This window comes from Zeus faber (genome assembly GCF_960531495.2).
Source record: "Zeus faber genome assembly, chromosome: 2".
Taxonomy (NCBI): domain Eukaryota; kingdom Metazoa; phylum Chordata; class Actinopteri; order Zeiformes; family Zeidae; genus Zeus; species Zeus faber.
The window spans coordinates 25,272,096-25,292,480 of record NC_137189.1 but is presented as its reverse complement, the minus strand read 5'-3'; the positions used below and the strand labels follow the sequence as shown (position 1 = coordinate 25,292,480).

General features: G+C 42.8%; 1 protein-coding gene across 1 annotated transcript; it reads right to left on the bottom strand.

Moving 5' to 3' along the window:
* Positions 1–4,857: 4,857 nt before the first annotated feature.
* Positions 4,858–20,066, bottom strand: LOC307244680 (glycerol-3-phosphate dehydrogenase 1-like protein). The gene is made up of 8 exons (XM_080019948.1): positions 19,929–20,066; positions 18,024–18,201; positions 16,173–16,313; positions 15,275–15,413; positions 11,499–11,611; positions 10,461–10,694; positions 9,712–9,818; positions 4,858–6,116 (listed from the first exon to the last, which is right to left on the bottom strand). Exons 1-8 carry the CDS (start codon positions 19,967–19,969, stop codon positions 6,020–6,022), a joined length of 1,050 nt encoding a protein of 349 aa, XP_079876074.1. The 5' UTR covers positions 19,970–20,066; the 3' UTR covers positions 4,858–6,019.
* Between the last annotated feature and the right edge of the window lie 319 nt (positions 20,067–20,385).

Here is a 20,385-nt window from a genome sequence, read left to right as displayed (position 1 = left end):
TTGCATCTCACGTGCACACGTTCAGGTGTGTCCCGTGGCCTGGACCCATCACAAGAAGGTAGCGATCCCAAAGCTCTAGCCCTGACCGAAATGTTCCAGGTCAGGGACTGAGCTTTCATGGGTAACCACGGCAACGACCCTTGGCCTTTGGGTTTGCTTGCTGAAGACGTGTTTGTTGCATGTCATAATATTTGTCGTGTGTGTCGCGTGTTAAATCTCTTTTAGTGTTTCAGGTCCTTCGTAGCACTCTGCCTATATTAGGCTAATGCAACGCTAGCAAGTGGCGCCATCTGATGCTGCTACACAAAAACTACAATGGAAGATTATTACTAAAGGAAGGAATCTCTGTCTGTCTGCCTGTACGTATGTCCTTTTATTATCTCGACAACAGTTCATCCGATCTATTTCACTGTTAGTGGGTGTTTTGCTGTGTACCCAAGGATGTGCAGTGTCGAATTTGGTGCAATTTGGACATGCAACACATGTAAGAGTAATAACATTTGAATAAACAAGCGAACAGTGAGCCGATCAGCTCACGGAGCAGGGCTCTGTGAACAGCGAGCCTTGTGTACTTACGTCCGCAGTGCATCCTGTTCCAAACAGTGCAGTAGGGGTGGACGTTACCACAAAATTTGATTTAGATCAGATACCAAGTAATACCAGAGCCATAGCCGCCCAAAACAAACTGTCATTATTGTTTTTGTTTGGATAAATGGTGAACGAGGACATGCAGCAGATCGCTTTCATTGATCACTTTTCTGCCGGTGTTGAGCGTGGGTGTTCACATAACGTGCGTGGGGAAAGGATCTCCCGTTCACCACACAGTGACAGGCACCAAGCAAGCCCAAGTCAGGAAATATATTAAGAGAAACTGATCCTTATTTGGAATCAATCCTCAAAACGAGATGTAGTATCAGTAGTATTGATACTGTTAGTATCGATCCGCCCACCTCTACAATGCAGCCTGTTTCGAACAGGCATGTTTTGAATAGGCACAGCACTAGTTAATGTAAATGTTCAAAATGATTAATATTGATTTGAAATGGTTTTATGACTAGTATAGTTCTAAAATAATTTTGAATCAATACCCCAGGTCAATGTCGTAATTTTTTCCTAAGTAGTTGTGTAATAAGCAAGATAGTGTGGGTTTGTGCTCAAGAATGGTTTCATGTATTCAGAGTTTATTTAGCTGCTGAACAAAGACAAAATGCATGAACAGCGGAACAGACCCAGGCTCCTGGAGTATTTCCACTTTAGAACGGATCCCGCTGGGAAACCCTGTTCAGGACAGAACAACGATCAACTCAAGAGAAATAAGAACGATTAAATAAAAGTACTGACTCAGACGGAGGCTGATAAATGGTGTTTCTCTACTCTCTTCTTCCACCACGATGCCTCCCCACGGAGCATCGCTTGCTCATGAAGCCATCAAACCTCCCGCTCTTTCTGATTCTTATGTCTCCACCGGTAAAACCTGCCTTTCGGAAAACTCTCTGGCCTCTGGGGGCAGCATCACACCGCACCGCTAGCATCTGTAATGGAAAAAACAGGGAGTTGACGCTGTCTAGAGGCTTCTTTTTCATTACAGACGATAATGTAAAAAAAGAAAAATCCCCAAAACAAATTAGTGCCAAAAGAACCGACCAACCACACACAAGCCTTGTTGTTGTGTTTATGAAATAATTGAGAATATGTCGATCACACATGTGAGGACGACTCAACTCAGGTCGACTCCGGGACAAACTCAAACTATGGACACTCAAAAACAAACATACAGAATATGGTCTGCATAGCCAGGCAACAAGCCCCGTCTCCAGATCTGTTCACACGTCCAAATCTGTCCAGATCTGTCCCTCCATCCATCCATCCAGATCAACAAACCAGATCTGTCCATCCATCCAGAGCAACAATCCAGATCCGTCCATCCATCCAGATCCCTCCAGATCATTCTAGATCTGCTCAGATCTATTCATCCGTCAAGATCTGTACAGATGGTAGATTGGAGTCCCTCCAGTGCTGTGTTTGTTCAGAGGGCAAGGAAGCGGCGTTAGCATGCGCTCCACACTACGCTGACAGAGTGGAACGCTACAGCCGTAATATTTACGACCCTCCCGGGATGCGGCCACGCCTCCCTGTTCTCGCTATGGCTCGGGAAGCGTTCCTGCATTTCACGAGTTTTTCTGAAGCCTGAACGCCGCCGCAGGGCCCAAGAGAGAAAATCAGAGAGAAACTTCCCATGCAGAGTAGATGCAAAACGTGATCCATAAATCAGAGGCTGGTTGAAGTCTGCTGCTGATGTCAGCAGCTCTGGGTCCTGGAGGAGTCGAGCTAAGAGGAGATTTAAACAAGATGAGGGGAGGAGGAGGGAAGGAGAAAGGACGTTACCCAGCCTTTGTCTGGAGGATGGGGTTTATTGTGCTCATAAATCACCTTTTCTTTCCGCTCGCTAATTTCCACTTTTTTGGATTCATCCATTCTGTCAGGACGGATTTTAATATCCGTCCAATGTGTGCTTTTTTGTTTCCGTGCTTTAGTTCCTGTGAGTTATGGTCGATGGCTTCCTGGCGTCACAGCCTCTGTCCATCCACTGGATGGAGGTTTTTCCCAATGTGATGAGGGTGGAGGAGGTTATCTTATGGTTGTCTCATGCAATGTTTTCTGTTCTCTCAGAGGTGAGAGAGAAGAAGAATCTTTAATTATCACACCACATGCTTTGGATAGTGGCCGGTAAAATGAGGCCTCTGCATTTAACCCATCCTGGCTTGTCCTTCCTCCGGGGGAGCAGCCAGGAGCAGTGGGCAGCATTCGTCGACACGCATCCATCGCTGGTCAGGAAGGCTCCTATTTTGGAGATAACTCGCCCGGAGCACGGTGCCAACAGCGCCCCAGGCGGGAATTGAACCCAGGACCTTTTTGCTGTGAGGCAGCAGTACAATGCACTGTGCCACCGTGCCACACGGAGAGAAAGAGGGATCAGTATTCTCAGCGCAGTGACACAGCACCACTATGATGACAACAACCAGTCCCACTGGAGCTAACCCAGTCCCTCTGGAAAGCATCCAGTCCCTCTGGAGCTCACGGAGTCCCTCTGGAGCTCACAGAGTCCCTCTGGAGCTCACCAAGTCCCTCTGGAAAGCACCCTGTCCCATTGGAGAGCACCTAGTCTCTCTATGGAGCACCCAGACTCTCTGTAGAACACCCAGTCCCTGTGGAAAGCACCCAGTCCCCCTGTAGAGCTCCCAGCCCCTCTGTAGAGCATCCTGTCTCTCTGGAGCTTACAGAGTCCCTCTGTAGAGCACCCAACCCCTCTGTAGAGTAGCTAGTCCCTCTGGAGAGAACCCAGTCCCTCTGGAGAGCACTCAGCCCCTCAGTAGAGCACCCAGTCCTCTGGAGCTCACCCAAGGTTAAACTCTACATGAAACTTTACTGCTCAAGGAATTTAATCCCATGATTGCTATGCTTGCATGCATTGAGATCTATTGAACTTAGTGTGAAATATGACTAAATACTGGTTTTGTAAGAATGCCATATTCACCCTTAAATCATGTTTGAGCCGAATATTTTTTTTTCGTGGTATGACGTTCAAATACAATACATTTCTCAGATCAAACGGTGAAGGGACAGTAGTCCCACAAGAGCCTGCTGCTCTCCCATGGGAACCTATAGCAGCTGGGGCTCCCAGGGACCCCCCAGCACACCATACCTCTGGCCCCTCTGCTTGAAATCTGCCATCATCCTGGTTCTCCAATGGGCCTTCCCAAGCTTTGAAGTCCCAAGGCCCTGACAGTCTGTCGGAGGCCTGTCAACCGCACATCAGGGTTCACAGAGAGATAGGGATTTCAAAGTGCAGAGAATAGTTTTCCATTACAGGAGGTGGACAAAATACCAGAAACAACAATGATATTTATATGAAGGACCTGATAAGGAGTAGAAACCCCCTTCAAACCTTCTTGGAATGCTGATAGTCCTGAACTGCGTGTTGTGGGATATTGGACCATAAGGTGGATCTAAATGTACTTCACACTCTTCTTCTCCCCAGAACTTCTGATAATGGTTCAATGATGTTCCAATCAGGTGATTAGGGAGACCACGGTAGAAGATTGACCTCATCATGGTTTATGGAACCAGGATTTTATATATAGTAGCTACATGTGGAACATGGTGTTCCTCTAGTTCAGTGATTCCCAACCTTTTTCACCTCAAGGGGTCTCAGTTTGATCCCTTTGATCAGATTTAATCTCTGAATCCAATTTAATCAATATTTTTTTGTCAGATCTGATTCAGTGTCTCTACTGTAGTTAGGGAGATAGCAGTGAAACTAGGATCCAACAATCATCACTAGACATTCTGTAATTTGAATACTTCTGAATTTTAATTATTAATCATTTTGCTGGGGACCTCCTGGAAGCTCTGGAAAGACCACCCGGGACCACATTGAGAACCACTGGTCTAGTTGTTCTATATTGACCAAATAGTAAATTTTGTTGTCAAGTTCCAGTACTACTGTATCTACTATGAGAGACAAATTTGTGATACCTTGTAGATAAAAAGAGAGACTATGGTTGGGGCTACAGTCATACATCGATAGACAAGTACTCTTTGTGGCTCCATCAGGGGGATGAAGAGGCAAGGAAGCCATTTGTTGGTGTTAATCCTCTCTGTGATACTGAGATCCTGCGTGGCCTCATGGGAAGCGTCACAGCAAAGCCTCCAGATCTGGTTCACAACATCAATCAGTGTGCAGCTGAGGCGTGAGAGGATGTTGGTTCCTGGAGAGCAAACCCGAAGAATGATCAATTGAAAAGAAGCAGAAGCATAATGTGTCTTTAGGACTGCACAAAGGACTTCCTGAGGATGTTAAACAGCACACAATTTTATTCTGTGATTTCACATGTTTTCTGTGGTTCCTTTGTGTGTGTCTGAAAGACATCCTGACTGAAGCCAGGGTCCCCAATGCAACACATTGATGAGGAAGGTACGCTCTCTAGTGTTGGAATGAAACATAACAGAGACAAGGAACGCTCCCTTTTTCTTAATTTCTTAGTTTGTTTTGGAAATAGTCTATAATATAGAACTTAGTGTACGATATAGAACTCATAAGTCTATAATACGGAATTCAAAGTCTACAACATAGAACCCATAGTCTATAATTTATAACCCATAGTCTCTAATATACATATAACTCAACCAAACATAAAAAAGCACAAGCATAAGAATCACCACAATTGGATTACATAGTTGACTGATTAAACATCTAATATATCATTTCAAGTTCATGTCAGTGGGCGTTACACTCCGCAAGGCAAGGATAACTGTGGTTATGTACTGGCCACCAGATAGACAGATGACATCATATAGAGATATCTTTGAAATGTAAACAAGACAAAGTCTGAAATTATTTATGCATATACAGCACAAAATACATGGACATCAAGAAAGGTAGAAGTTGTTTCCTCTGCATTGAGGCTTGGAAACCAAATTGTAAAAAAAGAAAAAAAAACCTCTTCAATCAGTTTGAGGTGTTACTACGAGAAGTGTGACACAAAATCATATTTTATTAAGATCTTTTATCAGTCTAATATCAGTTCTCTCTTGTGCTTCCTGGTTCATGATCAGTGTTCTTGAATTCAGCCTCCATAAATGATGCCACACCTTCTGCTAATCTGCTGCTAGGCCTATGTGTCATTTCATTCATATCTTTTATTATGTATCATAGATAAAGTATTTTAGTTTGATGGATTATGCATCATTCCTTTGTGCGTTTGGCTGTTCTAATCCCTCTACTTTCCCATTATTCGATCCAGTTCTGGTTGTGAAGCTCATTGAGAATGTAACAAAGGATAGATATGTCAATAAAACAAATAATGAGTAAAATGTGAATTTATCAGACTCAGATTTTTAAACCACACAAAGATTTAAATATAATAACTCAAAAAGAAGTTATAAGTGATTGTTTGGGGGCTGGTTTTGCATTGTTAAGTGTTGTGCATTCTGGTGCCCGAGTGGTGACGTGCTGCAGTTAGAAGTGCTGAGGGTGGTTCTGCAGGCAACCGATGAAATCCTGCACCTGCTTCCCCTCGAAGCAGATCTTGTAGACTGCCGAGAACAGAGGGAACCTGAGAAAGAGGGAAAGAGGTCTCTGTTAGTTGATTGATTGCTTTATTAATTGATGGCCGGTTGATTGGTTGGTCGGTTGCTTGTTGTAGATTGATTGAATGGTTGGTTAGGTGATTGATTTGTTGCATGGTTGGTTGGTTGGTTGGTTGGTTGGTTTGTTGGATTGTAGGTTGGTTGGTTTGTTGATTGATTGGTTGGATAATTAGTTGGATGGTTGGTTGGTTGATTGAAGGATTGACTGGTTGGATGGTTGGTTGGTTGATCATTGGTTAGTTAGTTGGTTGATTGGATGTTTTTTAGATTGATTAGTTGGACGGTTGTTTGGTTGGATGGAAGGTTGATTGGTTGTCAGATTGGTTTGTTGTTTCATTGATTGTTTGATCAATTTATTGGTTGGTTGATTGATTAGCTGATTGACGGATTGATTGATTAGTTGGTTTGTTGATTGGTTGATTGATTAGTTGCTTGGTTGAAGGATTGATTGGTTGGATGGTTGGTTGGTTGGTTGTTCATTGGTTGGTTGGTTGTCTATTGGTCTGTTTGTTGGTTGGCTTATTGGTTGGTTGATTGGATGGTTTATCGATTGATTAGTTGGTTGATTGGTTGGATGGATGGCTGATTGGTTGTTAGATTGGTTGGTTGGTTGATGGATCGATTCTTTGGTTTATTGATTGATTGGCTGATTGAATCATTGGTTGGTTGAATGATTAGCTGGTTGTTAGATTGTTTGGGTGGGTGGTTGTTTGATTGATTGGTTGACTTATTGATTGGTTGATTAAATGTTTGATTTATTGTATTAATTGATTGACTTAAAGTTAGGTTCCTGTCCCTGCTCTACATTGTTATATTTTATATTATTCTTAAGGCTGTCAATTGATTAAAATATTTAATCGCGATTAATCGCATGATTGTCCATAGTTAATCACACATTATTTATCTGTTCAAAATGGACCTTAAAGGGATATTTTTCAAATGTTTCACTAATCTTATCAACATGAGAGTGGACAAATATGCTTGCTTAATGCACACGTATGTTCATTGGAAATCAATTAACAACCCAAAACAATGACAAATAGTGTCCAGAAACCCTCAAAAGGTACTGCTTTGGTACTGTTAACCAATGGAGAGTGAGAACGTAGAGTGTCAACACCGGATGTCCCACCAACTGTCTCTGAGCCACTTGAGAAAAACAGTCTTTTGTTTATAATTTTTTAAATTGTGCTGATGCAAACGAAACAATATAACCAATCATCAGTAGTATTTTTGCGCCGACCCCCGCACCCATTTGCCGTCACTTTGCCGCAGAAAATAGACTTGAGGTGATTGCAAAGAACACACACACCCACAAAGAGATCACAGCGAGGATTCCATGCCACGGACCCCCCCCCCAAAGAAAATATTACGCTCATAACAAAACATGCGTTAATGTGTCAAAAGAGATGATGTATATTATTCTATATTGCTTTATTTAGCTTGTTTCAAGTTCAAGTTCAAGAGATTATTTTTCACATACATACACATACGGTCGTACATATATGCAGTGAAATGTCATGACACCCGGTGATTATGCACAAGCTCAATAAGCTCGAAAAATACTCAAATGTGCGTAATCGACACGCGGTGCTCGCACAGGCAGCCGCAAGGGGCGGTGCCACAATCACAATTCTGGGTTCTATAATTATATAATAGGATTAATTGTCTGTGTTGTATTAAATAAAGATCTAAATCCTCCTAAATGAAACTTTACCGTAACTTACCTCCAGTACTCACCTCACAGAGTAGAAATCCTAACAACACAGGGAAATGAAAATCCTCAGACAAGTGAAACCGGATCCTCGTCTTGTTCACGGAAGTGACGTCAGTGACGTCAGCAATTCTTACTCGATGATACAACACAACAATGTCTCCGTGTGTGCGTAAAAGCAGCACGATTCAAAGGCTGAACTCCACCAAAACGGCCCCACACCGCGACCCCACATCACATGGAACACGGTTGAACGATCCCCACCCGGACCGTCGCCCCAAAGGAAACAATCGATTGGGGACGTTCAGCGTCTCGGCAAGTGAACCGCGTCCCCCGATGCAATCCAGCGGGAACACCCAACTCCACGGTCCAACACCCTTCGACCATCTACAAATGAAACTCAGCTCTGAAAACATGCCGAGAGACAAAAAAAAAACCAAAGGAACACAAACCCGGAAAAATCTAATTTTCCCCCAAGAAAGGCCTTCCCAACTCATTTGGCTGCTCCTGGCGATCCTCGAAAAGAGCAAGATGGCGGGTCTTGCTGCAATGGGTCACATTTAAAAGGTTGAACTCTATGAAAATGGTTTCACATTGTGACTTCACATCATATGGAATATGGATTCATTAAGTGCATTGGTCCTCAGTTGTCATCAATAAACTATTTTTTGAACACTTTGCTTTTTTTTGGGTCAAAGTTTTATTTATTTTCTACCTTAAGGAGCGGCTCCTCCACCTGCTGCCTCATAAATACACTACTCACAAAAAGTTAGGAATATTTGGCTTTCGGGTGAAATTTATGGAAAATGTAAAAAGTTCATGCTACAGTGATATTATATTTTGAACGTAGGGCATTTGAGTAGAACCATGCAATGGTGATTTCCTCATCTCAAACAATTTATTGAAACAAAAGCCAACAACAGTGGTGGGTATGACTAGACACACCTGCCCACACTGTAACACCACCACCACCACCAAAGGCTCGTCTGGTGACAACAGTGGCTGATGCATAGCGCTCTCCTTGAAGTGTCCAACAATGTTGGTGGCCATCATTTCTGCTTAACGTGAATCGACTTTCATCAGAAACTGCACAGAGGCCCACTGGTCCCTTGTCCAGCGTCAATGCTCCCTGGCCCATGCAAGACAATGATGCCTGTGCCTGGTGGTGTGGTCAGGTACCCTTGCAGGTGGTCATTCATCATCCGGTTCCGCAGGGCACTGTTCACAACGAAGCGCTCATCAGTGTGGGATGTGGCCAAAGGACGTCCACTTCTATTCCTTTCTGTGACTCTTCCTGTCTCTCTGTATCTCTGTTGGAACCTGCTGATGACACTCTGTGACATTCTAAGCTCAGTTGCCACTTCACTCTGAGAACATCCTGTTTGAAGCCTCGCAATGGCGAGGTACTGTTGATTAATTGTTAGATGTCGTCTTGGTCTCATGATGTGATTCTAATTGAACCTAGTTCAATTCTAATTGAACCAGGAAATGTATTGGTCGATTCATGGATCAAACACCTGTTGTGAATTTGGCCTTGTTAGAGAACAGCAAGTTGTGCAAAAAGTACTGAAACATTGAACAGTTGGACATGTGCATTGAAAAGTTTAGAGTTCACCTGTAAAGGTTATAGTGCATTTTAGTTTCATCCTGAAATTTCACCCGAAAGCCGAATATACCTAACTTTTTGTGAGTAGTGTATGTCAGAATTCAAACAGACGACATATTGATCAATATGGAACAGCGTACATGTCATGCACATTGTGCATGTTGCTGCTTGGTCACTTCCACTGAGGGAGCGTCTCATAGTTCAAAATTTCAATATAATCTAATTTAACATTCCGTGGACTTACTTGTCGACCAGGTTCTCTTTGGAAAGGACCTTGTAGACCTCTGCTGAGGTCTGAGGACCCTGGAGCTTCTGACCGTTCAGCATCTCAGCCTCCAGCTGCTCGATGGACTGGAGAACAGACACACGCACACGCAAAAGTGCATATGGATGTTTTTCTGATGCTGCGTTGGAGTCATTTATTGGCAACCAAAGTTCTACCAGGATCTATTATCTTGAATATTATATTCTGTATACTTTATACTCTATTCTTAGCACTCACATCGCTCTGATCCCATATAATGTTTTATTTATTCAACTCAGACCAAAGAGGCTCCATAAGCTGCTTATTGATCTTCCTCTGCAGTGCTATCAAACAGAGAATCCATTATGAGGAGTGAAAGGAAACACGTCAAGTAAAGAAGGTCTGCAGAAGAAGGTCTCCATTCTGGAGTCTAGAGACTGCGGTCTTTTTTGTCTTTTTTGAAAAAGGCTTTGTGATTTTAAAATTGGTTTTAGGGCCAGATTTAACAATATATTATAAACATGCAGCGGACCACATTGACCTGTCTCAATGTCCAGATCTGGCCATGTGGTTTGAGACCCCTTGGTCTAGACCCACATTATTTATAAGCCAGACACCAGTTCAGATCCGGACCGTTTTCTTTTTAAAACCAGTCCATGGTTTCAGTTCAAAAATAAAGAAACTGTCCTGGACCTCTGATGTGGTTTAAGGTCCATCAGTGGAACCTTTATTATGAAGGCTTCCCTCACCTTGGCGGTCTTGACAAAGGCCTCGGCCACCTTTCGATTGCGTCCTCCGTAGCAGGTGGTGATGAGGTCGGCCACGCCGCAGCTCTCCAGGAAGGTGGCAGAGCTCACCTGGCCCTTGCAGAACATCTTGGTGAAGGCCACCATCTCCATCAGGCCCAGACGGATCACCGCCGCCTTGGTGTTGTCCCCGAAACCTAAGCCATCACAGAACCCTGCGCCTACCGCCACAATGTTCTTGAGTGGAGGAGGAGAAAAGGCTTGTTATGCTAGATATGACAAATGGACGCAAAGTAGGGCATTAAATGCTTCTATTAGAATAGAACATTGTGGCACAAATATTATACAATAATTAACTTTATTTGTATACAACAGAACCCAACCGCCCATACTGAGGGCCGGGTAGGGACTCGCCATGTCAAAATCATTCAGGGCCTTGTTGCTGTATTTTTATCAATCAATGTCAAATTTGGTACGGCGCATGAGAGGGGTGTCCTCTTTTGTTCTACCAAGTTTCAAGGTCCTATGCCCCTCAGACGTGGACTGGTGCTAGATTAAATATAGCAACATGAAACCAGAATCTCATTGGCCAGTATCTCAGACATTTCGTACCCAGTCGCTTAGCTTTTGTGTTTATCATAGCGCCCCCTGTGGCCTATAGCAATTTAGCTGAAGGAATAATAATAATAATAATCCTATAAATAACAACATGTATGCCCATACTGTGAATATATAAAAATAAGAAAGTAAACAACCAAAGTAACATAGCATTTAAGAATAAAATACAGTAGTAAATCCAATAACATTTATTCCCAACAAACAATAATTTTCATTAAAAAAAAAATCTCTAATTTGTCAGAAACTTACTTTTTTAACCCTCTCCAAAACATATCTTATAAGCGTATATAAGCATTGCTTGTTGAAAACAAGGGTTTCAGCAGGAAAACAATCAGTCGCAGTACTTGAAAATACTTTGTTTGTATACACTTGTATATACTTGTACTGTATATACTACTATACTGCAGGACGTCCTGGTTGTACCTTGAGTGCTCCACACAGCTCCACTGTATCGCTCTCCTGCACCACCGTGATGCGGAAGTTTGGAGTCTGGAGCAGCTCTTTGAAGAGGACTCCGTTCGCCTCGTTCTTTGCCCCTACAGAGAAGAGAAGACTTTATGATAAACTTTATTTAAACCAAAAAAAGGGAAAATCCAAGGGTGGAGGCGTCTGCCTCATGATAAACAGCCGCTAGTGTAACACAAACAACACCAAGACACTCTCCCACTCCTGCTGAACCTGGAACAGCTGACAATCTCATGCCGTCCATTCTACCTCCCCCGGGAATTCAGCACGGTCATCATCACAGCCGTTTATATTCCACCACAAGCGGACACCGACACAGCAGTATCAGACCTGAAGTATATGATGTGTTATGCAGACTTCAGAACAAACATCCTGACGCGGCTGTGGTGGTGGCTAGGGACTTAACCAGGGCGAACCTTAAAAAAAGTTCTGCCTAATTGCCATCAACACATCACGTGTGCCACCAGAGGAGATAGAAATTTGGACCACTGTGACACACCGTACAAGAACAATTCCCTGCTTTTGGGAAATCGGACCACGCGGCCATTGCTTAGATCCCTGTCTACAAGTCGTACATCGCGCATGGAACGGTAGTGATGAGGGACGTAAAGCTGTGGTCGGACCAATCAGAGACCGTCCTTTAGGATGCTCTTACTGACGTAGACTGGGACATGTTCCAATCAGTTCCAGTGACGTGAGCGAGTTTACAGAAGTAGCGGTGAGCTTCATAGCCACTTTGGCGGACAGCATCGTTCCCACGGTGAAAGTTCGGATATTTCCTAACCAGAAACATGGGTCGATAAATTCTTCCGCTGCGCTCTGAATCCTCGACGGCGGCTTCCAACAACGGTCTTGTGTCCGGAAATATGGACAATTACAAAGTGGCGTCATACAATCTGCGGAGGGCGGTGAAGGACGCTAAACCAACGTACAGGGACAGAGTGAAGCATCAGATGAAGGAACGGGACACCAGACGCTTGTGGCAGGGGCTGCGGACTATTACAAACTACAACAGCAGCTCCTCCCCAGTAACCACTTGGGATGAGCGCGCACTCTCAGTGTCCGAGAATGACGTCAGGAGGGCTCTGATGCGTGTGGACACCAGGAAAGCTGTGGGCCCAGATGGCATACCTGGGCAAGTACTAAAGACCTGTGCTAACCAGCTAGCCCCGGTTTTCACTTGGATATACAACACCTCCCTGGCAGAGTTGATGGTCCCATCTTGCTTCAATAGGTCCACCATCATTCCTGTCCCGAAGATCGCCTCTCCAGCCTGCCTAAATGACAACCGTCCCATGGCCCCTCACCTCGGTGGTCATGAAGTGCTTCGAGAGGCTGATTAAGGATTACATCTGCGCCTCTCTCCCCCGCTCCTTGGACCCGCTGCAGTTTGCGTACCAGTCGAACAGATCCACAGACGGCCGGAAGGGGGCCTATTTGAGATTGCTGTTCATCGACTATAGTTCAGCTTTCAATACCATAGTCCCCACCGGACTGGCTGTCAAGCTGCGGGAGCTAGGTCTGAACACTCTGCTGTGTGCCTGGATCCTGGACTTCCTCTCAGCCTGGCCCAGGTGGTCAGGGTGGGGAGGCACATGTCCAGCTCCCTCACCCTGAACACAGGATCCCCCCAGGGCTGCGTCCTCAGCCCCCTACTGTACTCCCTGTACACACATGACTGCGTGGCCAGGTCCAGCTCCAACACTATCATCAAGTATGCTGACGACACCATTGTGGTGGGCCTGATGAACGACGATGAAGGCCTACCGCAAGGAGGTGGCTGACCTGTCACTCTGGTACAAGCACAACAGCCTCCTCCTGAATGTCAGCAAAACTAAGGAGCTGATTGTGGACTTTAGGAGGGGATCACAACCAAGGTTGCACGTGCTGTTTGTGATCAATGGGGCTTCTGTCAACAGGGTGAGCAACTTCAAGTACCTGGGAGTCCACATCACAGAGGACTTAACATGGACTACACACACACACAGAAACTCTGGTGAGAAAGGTGAGGCAGCGTCTTTACCACCTCAGGCAGCTGAAGAAATTCAGGGTCTCGTGAGGATCCTCAAGTCCTTCTACTGTGGAGGAGTGGAGAGCATCCTGGCAGGCAACATCACTGCGGGCCCTGCAGAGGGTGGTGCGTTCAGCCCAACGTACCACTGGAACTACCCTCCCCTCCCTGCAGGACTTATACACCAGGAGGTGTAGAAGCAGAGACCACAGGATCATGAAGGATAGTCATCTTTTTTTTTTCTTTTTTTTTTTTTTATGAAGGATGAAGGATCCTCATCACCCCAACAACGTACTGTTCCAGCTGCTGCAGTCGGGCAAGCGCCTCCGAAGCCACACAGCGAGGACAGAGAGACAGAGTTTCTTCTCGCAAGCCATAAGGACCGTCAATGCTGAATTCCGCAGGGGTCCTCACTGAGACTCTCATATAGGCCCCACTGACTTACTGTACTGTATGTAGCATATTGTACTGCAAGTTACTGTATCACTGTTCTGGGTAACTGCATACTATGCTGTATTTGTGTTCTGTTCGGTGTTTCTGTATCACTGTGTCGTACTGTTGTATACTGTACTGTATATCTCCATACACACTTTATTCACATGCACTTTAATGCACATATCTGAATATACAAATAACCTTTCCCATATACATATGGCAATAACTTTATTCCCTTTACTTCTATTTTGTATCCTCACTCTGTATTACCTTTTTAAGTCTTATTTTATTTAATTTTTATTTTATTTTATTTATAGTATTCTATTTACTAACTGCATTACGTTTTAGGAATCAGTTAGTTTCAGTTAATTAGATGGGTAGGAATTAGGTTAGCTATTATGTTCGCTTTAGAAACTATTGTGCATAATCTCTGGGTGTGTTGCAGAGACATTTCACTGCATATATGCATGAACGTATGTATATCTTTCTGACAAATAAAGCTCTTGAATCTTGAATCAACAAAAAAATTATAGACAAAATACAAGCAGCGGCTGTGAAATTGTAGTCTTTTTTTGAGTGCGTAATGGGTTCATTTTTTGGTTTATTGCATAATTGTCAATTTTTCGTTATTGTTTATCTCTCTCATTCTATCTATTTATTAAACCTTTATTTTGTTTAGGTTTTCTTTAATTAAAAAATAAACCTAAGGTGTATGTTTTAAGAAGAGGTAACCAAACAAATACTGGTTTCACAAATTTTGGGATTTTTTTTATAGGTATTACTATATCGCATGATCTGAAGTACTATATACTGTAGGTATATTCTGGAGTACTAAAAAGTATGATCTGGAGTACTAAATAGTATAATCTGGATAGTATGCCTCCAACTATATGTAGTCAAGGTCAGCGGCTCAGGGGGCAGAGCGGGTCGTCTAGTAATCGGAAGATTGCCGGTGCGATCCCCGGCTCCTCCTGGTAGTGTTCTTGTGTGTGTTCTTGAGCAAGACACTTAAACCCCTGAGTGCTCCCTGGGCGAAGCTATATGGCAGCCCACTGCTCCTAGATACATCAGTTACTACGATGGTTAAAATGCAGAGAAATACATTTCATGCCTTTCTGTGCAATGGCAATTAGTTGAATCTAGTCTAAAATCTAAATGATCTGGATTACAATATAGTATGATCTAGAGTACTAAATAGTATGATCTGGAGTTCTATATAGTATGATCTGGAGTACTAAACAGTATGATCTGGAGTAGTTTATAGTGTACTCATATAAAAGTGTCTGACCGATAGTGGTTTCGCAGAACTTCTCGTCCGCCACCTCGCTGGCGATGTTGGCTCCCATCAGGACGCTGACATCGATGTTCAGGTTCTCCCTGATGATGTCGGAGATGAGCTTCAAGCCTTCCGGACCTTCATCAATCCCCTGGAGGAAGAAGGAAAGAAAGAAGCACTGAGGCTCACACCATGTAATGACTCTGTAATTGAACTTATTTCTAATAACTGAGGGGGAGGTTGGAACTGTTGGGGATTTCAAGTGCCTGCTTCCAGTGGAGAAACCTCAGTGTCGGTAGGAGAAGAATGGGACTGTCACGGATAAAGCAGCGGATAAAGGGTACATTGGTTATTTCCATGCCAGGCCTTACAATGTAAAGCATTATATAATGTTGATGATGAAAGTTTACCCCGTTGCCCCTTCGGTAATTTGCTGTGTGTCTCTCTGTCTATCCTAATATTTCCATATAATTGCATCTTCTGAAAGATCATGTCTAGACAAATGTTCCTGGACGAATAAAGCTCAATCCACTCAGCTAATGAGGAGATTAATGTCATGGCAACCAGACAACAGGGCAACATTTCTGCTTGGTGATTAGTTCATGTTGCTGAGTGAAAAAGTGCTGCGATGTCCTCGTCTCAAGACATTAAGAACAACATCAGCATTGTCGAAACAATCATTTCCCTTTTTGCAGTGGTTGAGTCAGTCAGAAGGGAAATGCCAGTTTTGGGGAAATTGCATTTTTGTCAATTTGAACCAGATTCAGACGAGAAGGTCGATAGCAGTTTCATCCCTGTGTCCCCAGTACAGATATCCCAACAGCTGCTTGCTAACTATGTCCAACTAGCCGAGCTGCTGTGAAGTCTGAAGTCTGATCTCCCCTTTGACAGAACGTCTGCAGGTTCTCACTTTGATGAGCGAGATCCCGATGGTTCCCTCCGAGATGTGAGACCTCATCTGGTCGCAGAGCTTCTTGATGAACTGATGAGGGATGACGAAGACGAGGACCGACGCGCCCTTCACCGCATCCGTGACTTCTGGAACAGCCACCTGGTAAAAAGCACCACAGAAGAAGAAGCCATTCATTGGTTTCAGTTATCCCCCTGCTCTGTGGAACCCTGCATTATGTGTGGTCGATAGCAGCAGCCAACGCGCAGTTATTTATGAATAATGAGGCTTTCTGTTGATAATGACCGTTGCTGTGGGCAACCACTTCTCCTCCTGGGTTCACTTCGCTCATGTCACTCCGTTACATGCAAATGTGGCAGGCGACGGTGGTGCAGGAGGTAGAGCGGGTCGAGTATATTGTTTATTCATGTTGGAGAATATTTCACTCTGTTGCCGTGACACCTTTTCTCAGTGGAAGCATTTAAACTACACTAGATATAAAACAAGACAGGCAGCTATACAACGAGACATACTAGTTATACAACTAGACATGCTAGTTATAAAACCAGACATACTAGTTATAAAAATAGACATACTAGTTCTAACACTAGACATTTTAGTTATAACACTAGACATACTAGTTATAAAACTAGACATACTAGTTATAAAACTCATCATACTAGTTATAAAACTGACTGTACTAGTTATAACAATAGACATACTAGTTTTAACAATAGACATACTTATTATAAAACTAGACATACTGGTTATAAAACTCATCATACTAGTTATAAAACTGACTGTACTAGTTATAACACTAGACATACTAGTTAAAAAAAAAAGCATCATACTAGTCATAAAACTCATCATACTAGTTATAAAACACATCATACTAGTTAGAAAACTAGACACACTAGTTATAAAACTTGACATAGTAGTTATAAATCATTTCAAATCAAGATACTTATATATATAAATGACACACACACACACACACACAATTTTATTTTGTAGGTAATAATTATTAACATTACTTAACCTTTCCTTTACATTCTGTAAAACATACTTGCACTGTCTGATTACTTTGTGGGCTTGTCAAATTTGTCCATTACTCATTTTAATTGTGTACTTGTATCGCTAACTGCATTCTTGTTTTGTGTACTTTCAGTATCCCTGTCGCACTTTTCCTTACTGAGCTGTTGCAACACTCGATCAATAAAGTACTCAACTTATCTTATCTTAAGACATTCAATTGGTGCACATTGATCCAGTAAGGAAATCAAATCAATAAATATTTTTTATAGACCAATTAGTTTATCTACTTTGCAAAACCAGTCAGACGGCGCTTTTTAAAATGATTATAATGATGATTATGAAATTATATTTAAATGGATATTTGTCAAATTTGTATGACTGGCTCTTGTATTGTACAAATTTAAAGCGACACTTCAATCGGGTTTTTTTGGATGAAATTTGCTTTTTATAGTAGTTACAATTTATAGCAGTTCTATAAATCTCTTAAATAATTGACATGCAGGGCTGGAGTATCTCTTCATAAAGCTTTAATTTAGTATAAAAGTTGAATATAGCGTAAAATTTCTCTGTACCACTGCTGGATGTGTCTTAAAAATAAATGTAATATTGGAACAAGCCTGTGCAGGTTCTTCGTACTGCTCGGCCAGATGAGCTGTAAAAGCTTTACTGAGCTTTACTGAGGTAAGGCTCAAGGTTTTCTCTTCTTAGTTCAGTCTTTTCTCACGATTAAAGAACGATGCCAGATTGAGACACTCTCACCATAACATCTGCAGACCAGGTCATCTGATCTAATTGGAGGACCAAAGGGGAACCCGGAGCTCCAGTGGAGCCACTCACCACGTTGCGGGGCAGCTTGTGGCCCGGCAGGTATTTCACATTTTCATGTTCCGTGTTGATGATCTCCGTGAGCTTCTTGCCGTCAATCATCTCCTCATAGACCCACATGTTCACCATGGGCTCGAACCTATTTGACGCTTTCACATTGTGCCCTATGATCTTGGCGATGGCAGATCCCCTGGAACCAAGAGGGAAAGAGGAAATAAGAGTCCGTGCAGGAGTTTACTGCTTTTAACTTCTGTAGGTATTAACCAGTGCATACCGGGAACACCCCACAAGACCTGCTGTTTGGGGATGCTCTGACCAAATCATCTAGCCATCACAATTTGGTCTTTGTCAAAGTGGCTCAGATCCTTACCCTTGCCCATTGTTCCTCTTTCCAACACATCAACTACAAGAACTGACTGTTCACTTGTTGCCTAATATTTCACACCCATTGACAGGAGCCAATGTTTTTCACTTCACCTGTCAGTGGACTTAATGTTGTGGCTGATCAGTGTATATGCTCTATCAATTAAATTAAATCGATTTGCTAAATTAATAAATAAACTTCAGATGAGAAAAGTACCAAAACCAAAGTACCAAGTCATAACAGGTGAACTGCCAAACCAAACCAAAATGGTTTTTTTAATCAACTAAAGGTCTGAAGAATCTGCCTAAAAATCGATTTCATTGTTGCTGAAACTTGAAATAACATATAACCAGTGGTAGAAGTAGTAGAAGGAGAAGTACTCAGACTTTTTATCGAAGTAAAAATACAAACACTCCGACACAAAATGGCCAAAGGTATCGGTACTTGCTGTTAAATATAGTTGAATTCTTAAAAGTAAAAGTACTTGTCATATCCAGTGTGCTGATGCAACAGGGTATAATACTTACAATGAAGACCCTGGATGAGAAGTTACACAAAATGTAAAATGAACAAACAAAAAATGTGTATATATCAGATAATATAATATAAACAATAGAAATATAAATCGTGATTTATTTTCAAAACAACATTGATGGTGCGTTATAAGTAGTAGTGTAGTAGTGTAAATGAAGTAGAGTAGGCTAAAGTAGTACAGTATGAGTAGTGGTAGAAGCAATTAGAGAGATTTGCTTTCATATGTACTGCAGTAAAAGTTGAAATTCTCCAAAACGGAATTTACTGAAGAACAGACACCTGGAAAAGTACTGTAGTAACAACCAGATGGATAGATGGATAGATGGAGAGGTAGGCACTTTATTCATCCCCGAAGGGGAATTGCAAAGTCCCTCACATCAGGTAAAGCAACAACAAGCAACAACCTCTAAATACAGTTTAGGAATCACGGATCTGACCCAGGTTCTAGCAAGTTTCTTGTGCGATGATAGTAAATTGAAATACCCTGCGGTGTGACACAAGCTGCAGGCAGAGGTGAGGGTGGGGGTTCGATGTATTATTGTGTTTAAAATACATCAAGTGATCATTCGGAAACACCTCAGGAACTGACCCTCGGGAGTTTACGTTCGAAAGGATCCATGAATTACCCACGACCGCACCAACGTCCGCGTCCGTGATTATTACGTCATCCCAAATGTATATATCTAATAGACCGATAATGAACGTTATTATAATGAATATTTGTATGTACAATCTAATTTTCGTCGTTGCACGTTACATAACCTGTAAATAACACCCCTCCCAACTGTACAAACACACACAGGCCTACACAACGATGTTCTTATATATTTTTGACGTTTATATTTTTCCTTGTATTTTTTCCTCCTTGTTGTGTAAATATATTTTCTAATTCGATATAAGTTCTTGAAAAATGATCTGTATTCTTCCTACTTTGTTCTGCATCGTTCGGACTTTCGCCTCCCCTTATTTCACCGCACCAGTGACATACAAATAAAAGATCTTGGATTTTCCGCTCTCACCAGTTTCCTGATCCGATGATGCAAACTTTGATCCCAGGCATTTTGGAGGTTTGGTGAATCCCTGCAGTGTCGGTGGAGAAGTCTTTCTTTCTGTCTTTCTTTCTTCTTTATTCGTGCACCATAGTAACTTCCTCATCCGCCCTTCACACTGGACCCACCTTCTGCTCCACGCCCACCCTGGGCACGCGCTCACTATGAGGTGCACCCACTCGCCACTGTGATTTAAACACTGAACACGTCATAACACGTCATACTTGTGTGCTCCAGAATCAGAACCAGAATCAGAATCAGAAGCTCTTTATTTGGCGTGTGTGTGTGTGTGTGTGTGTGTGTGTGTGTGTGTGTGCGCGCGCGCGTGCGTGCGCGTGCGCGCGTGCGTGTGTTTGCGCGTGCGTGTGTGTGTGTGTGCGTGTGTGTGTGTGTGTGTGTGTGTGCGTGTTAAATATAATAAATAGAC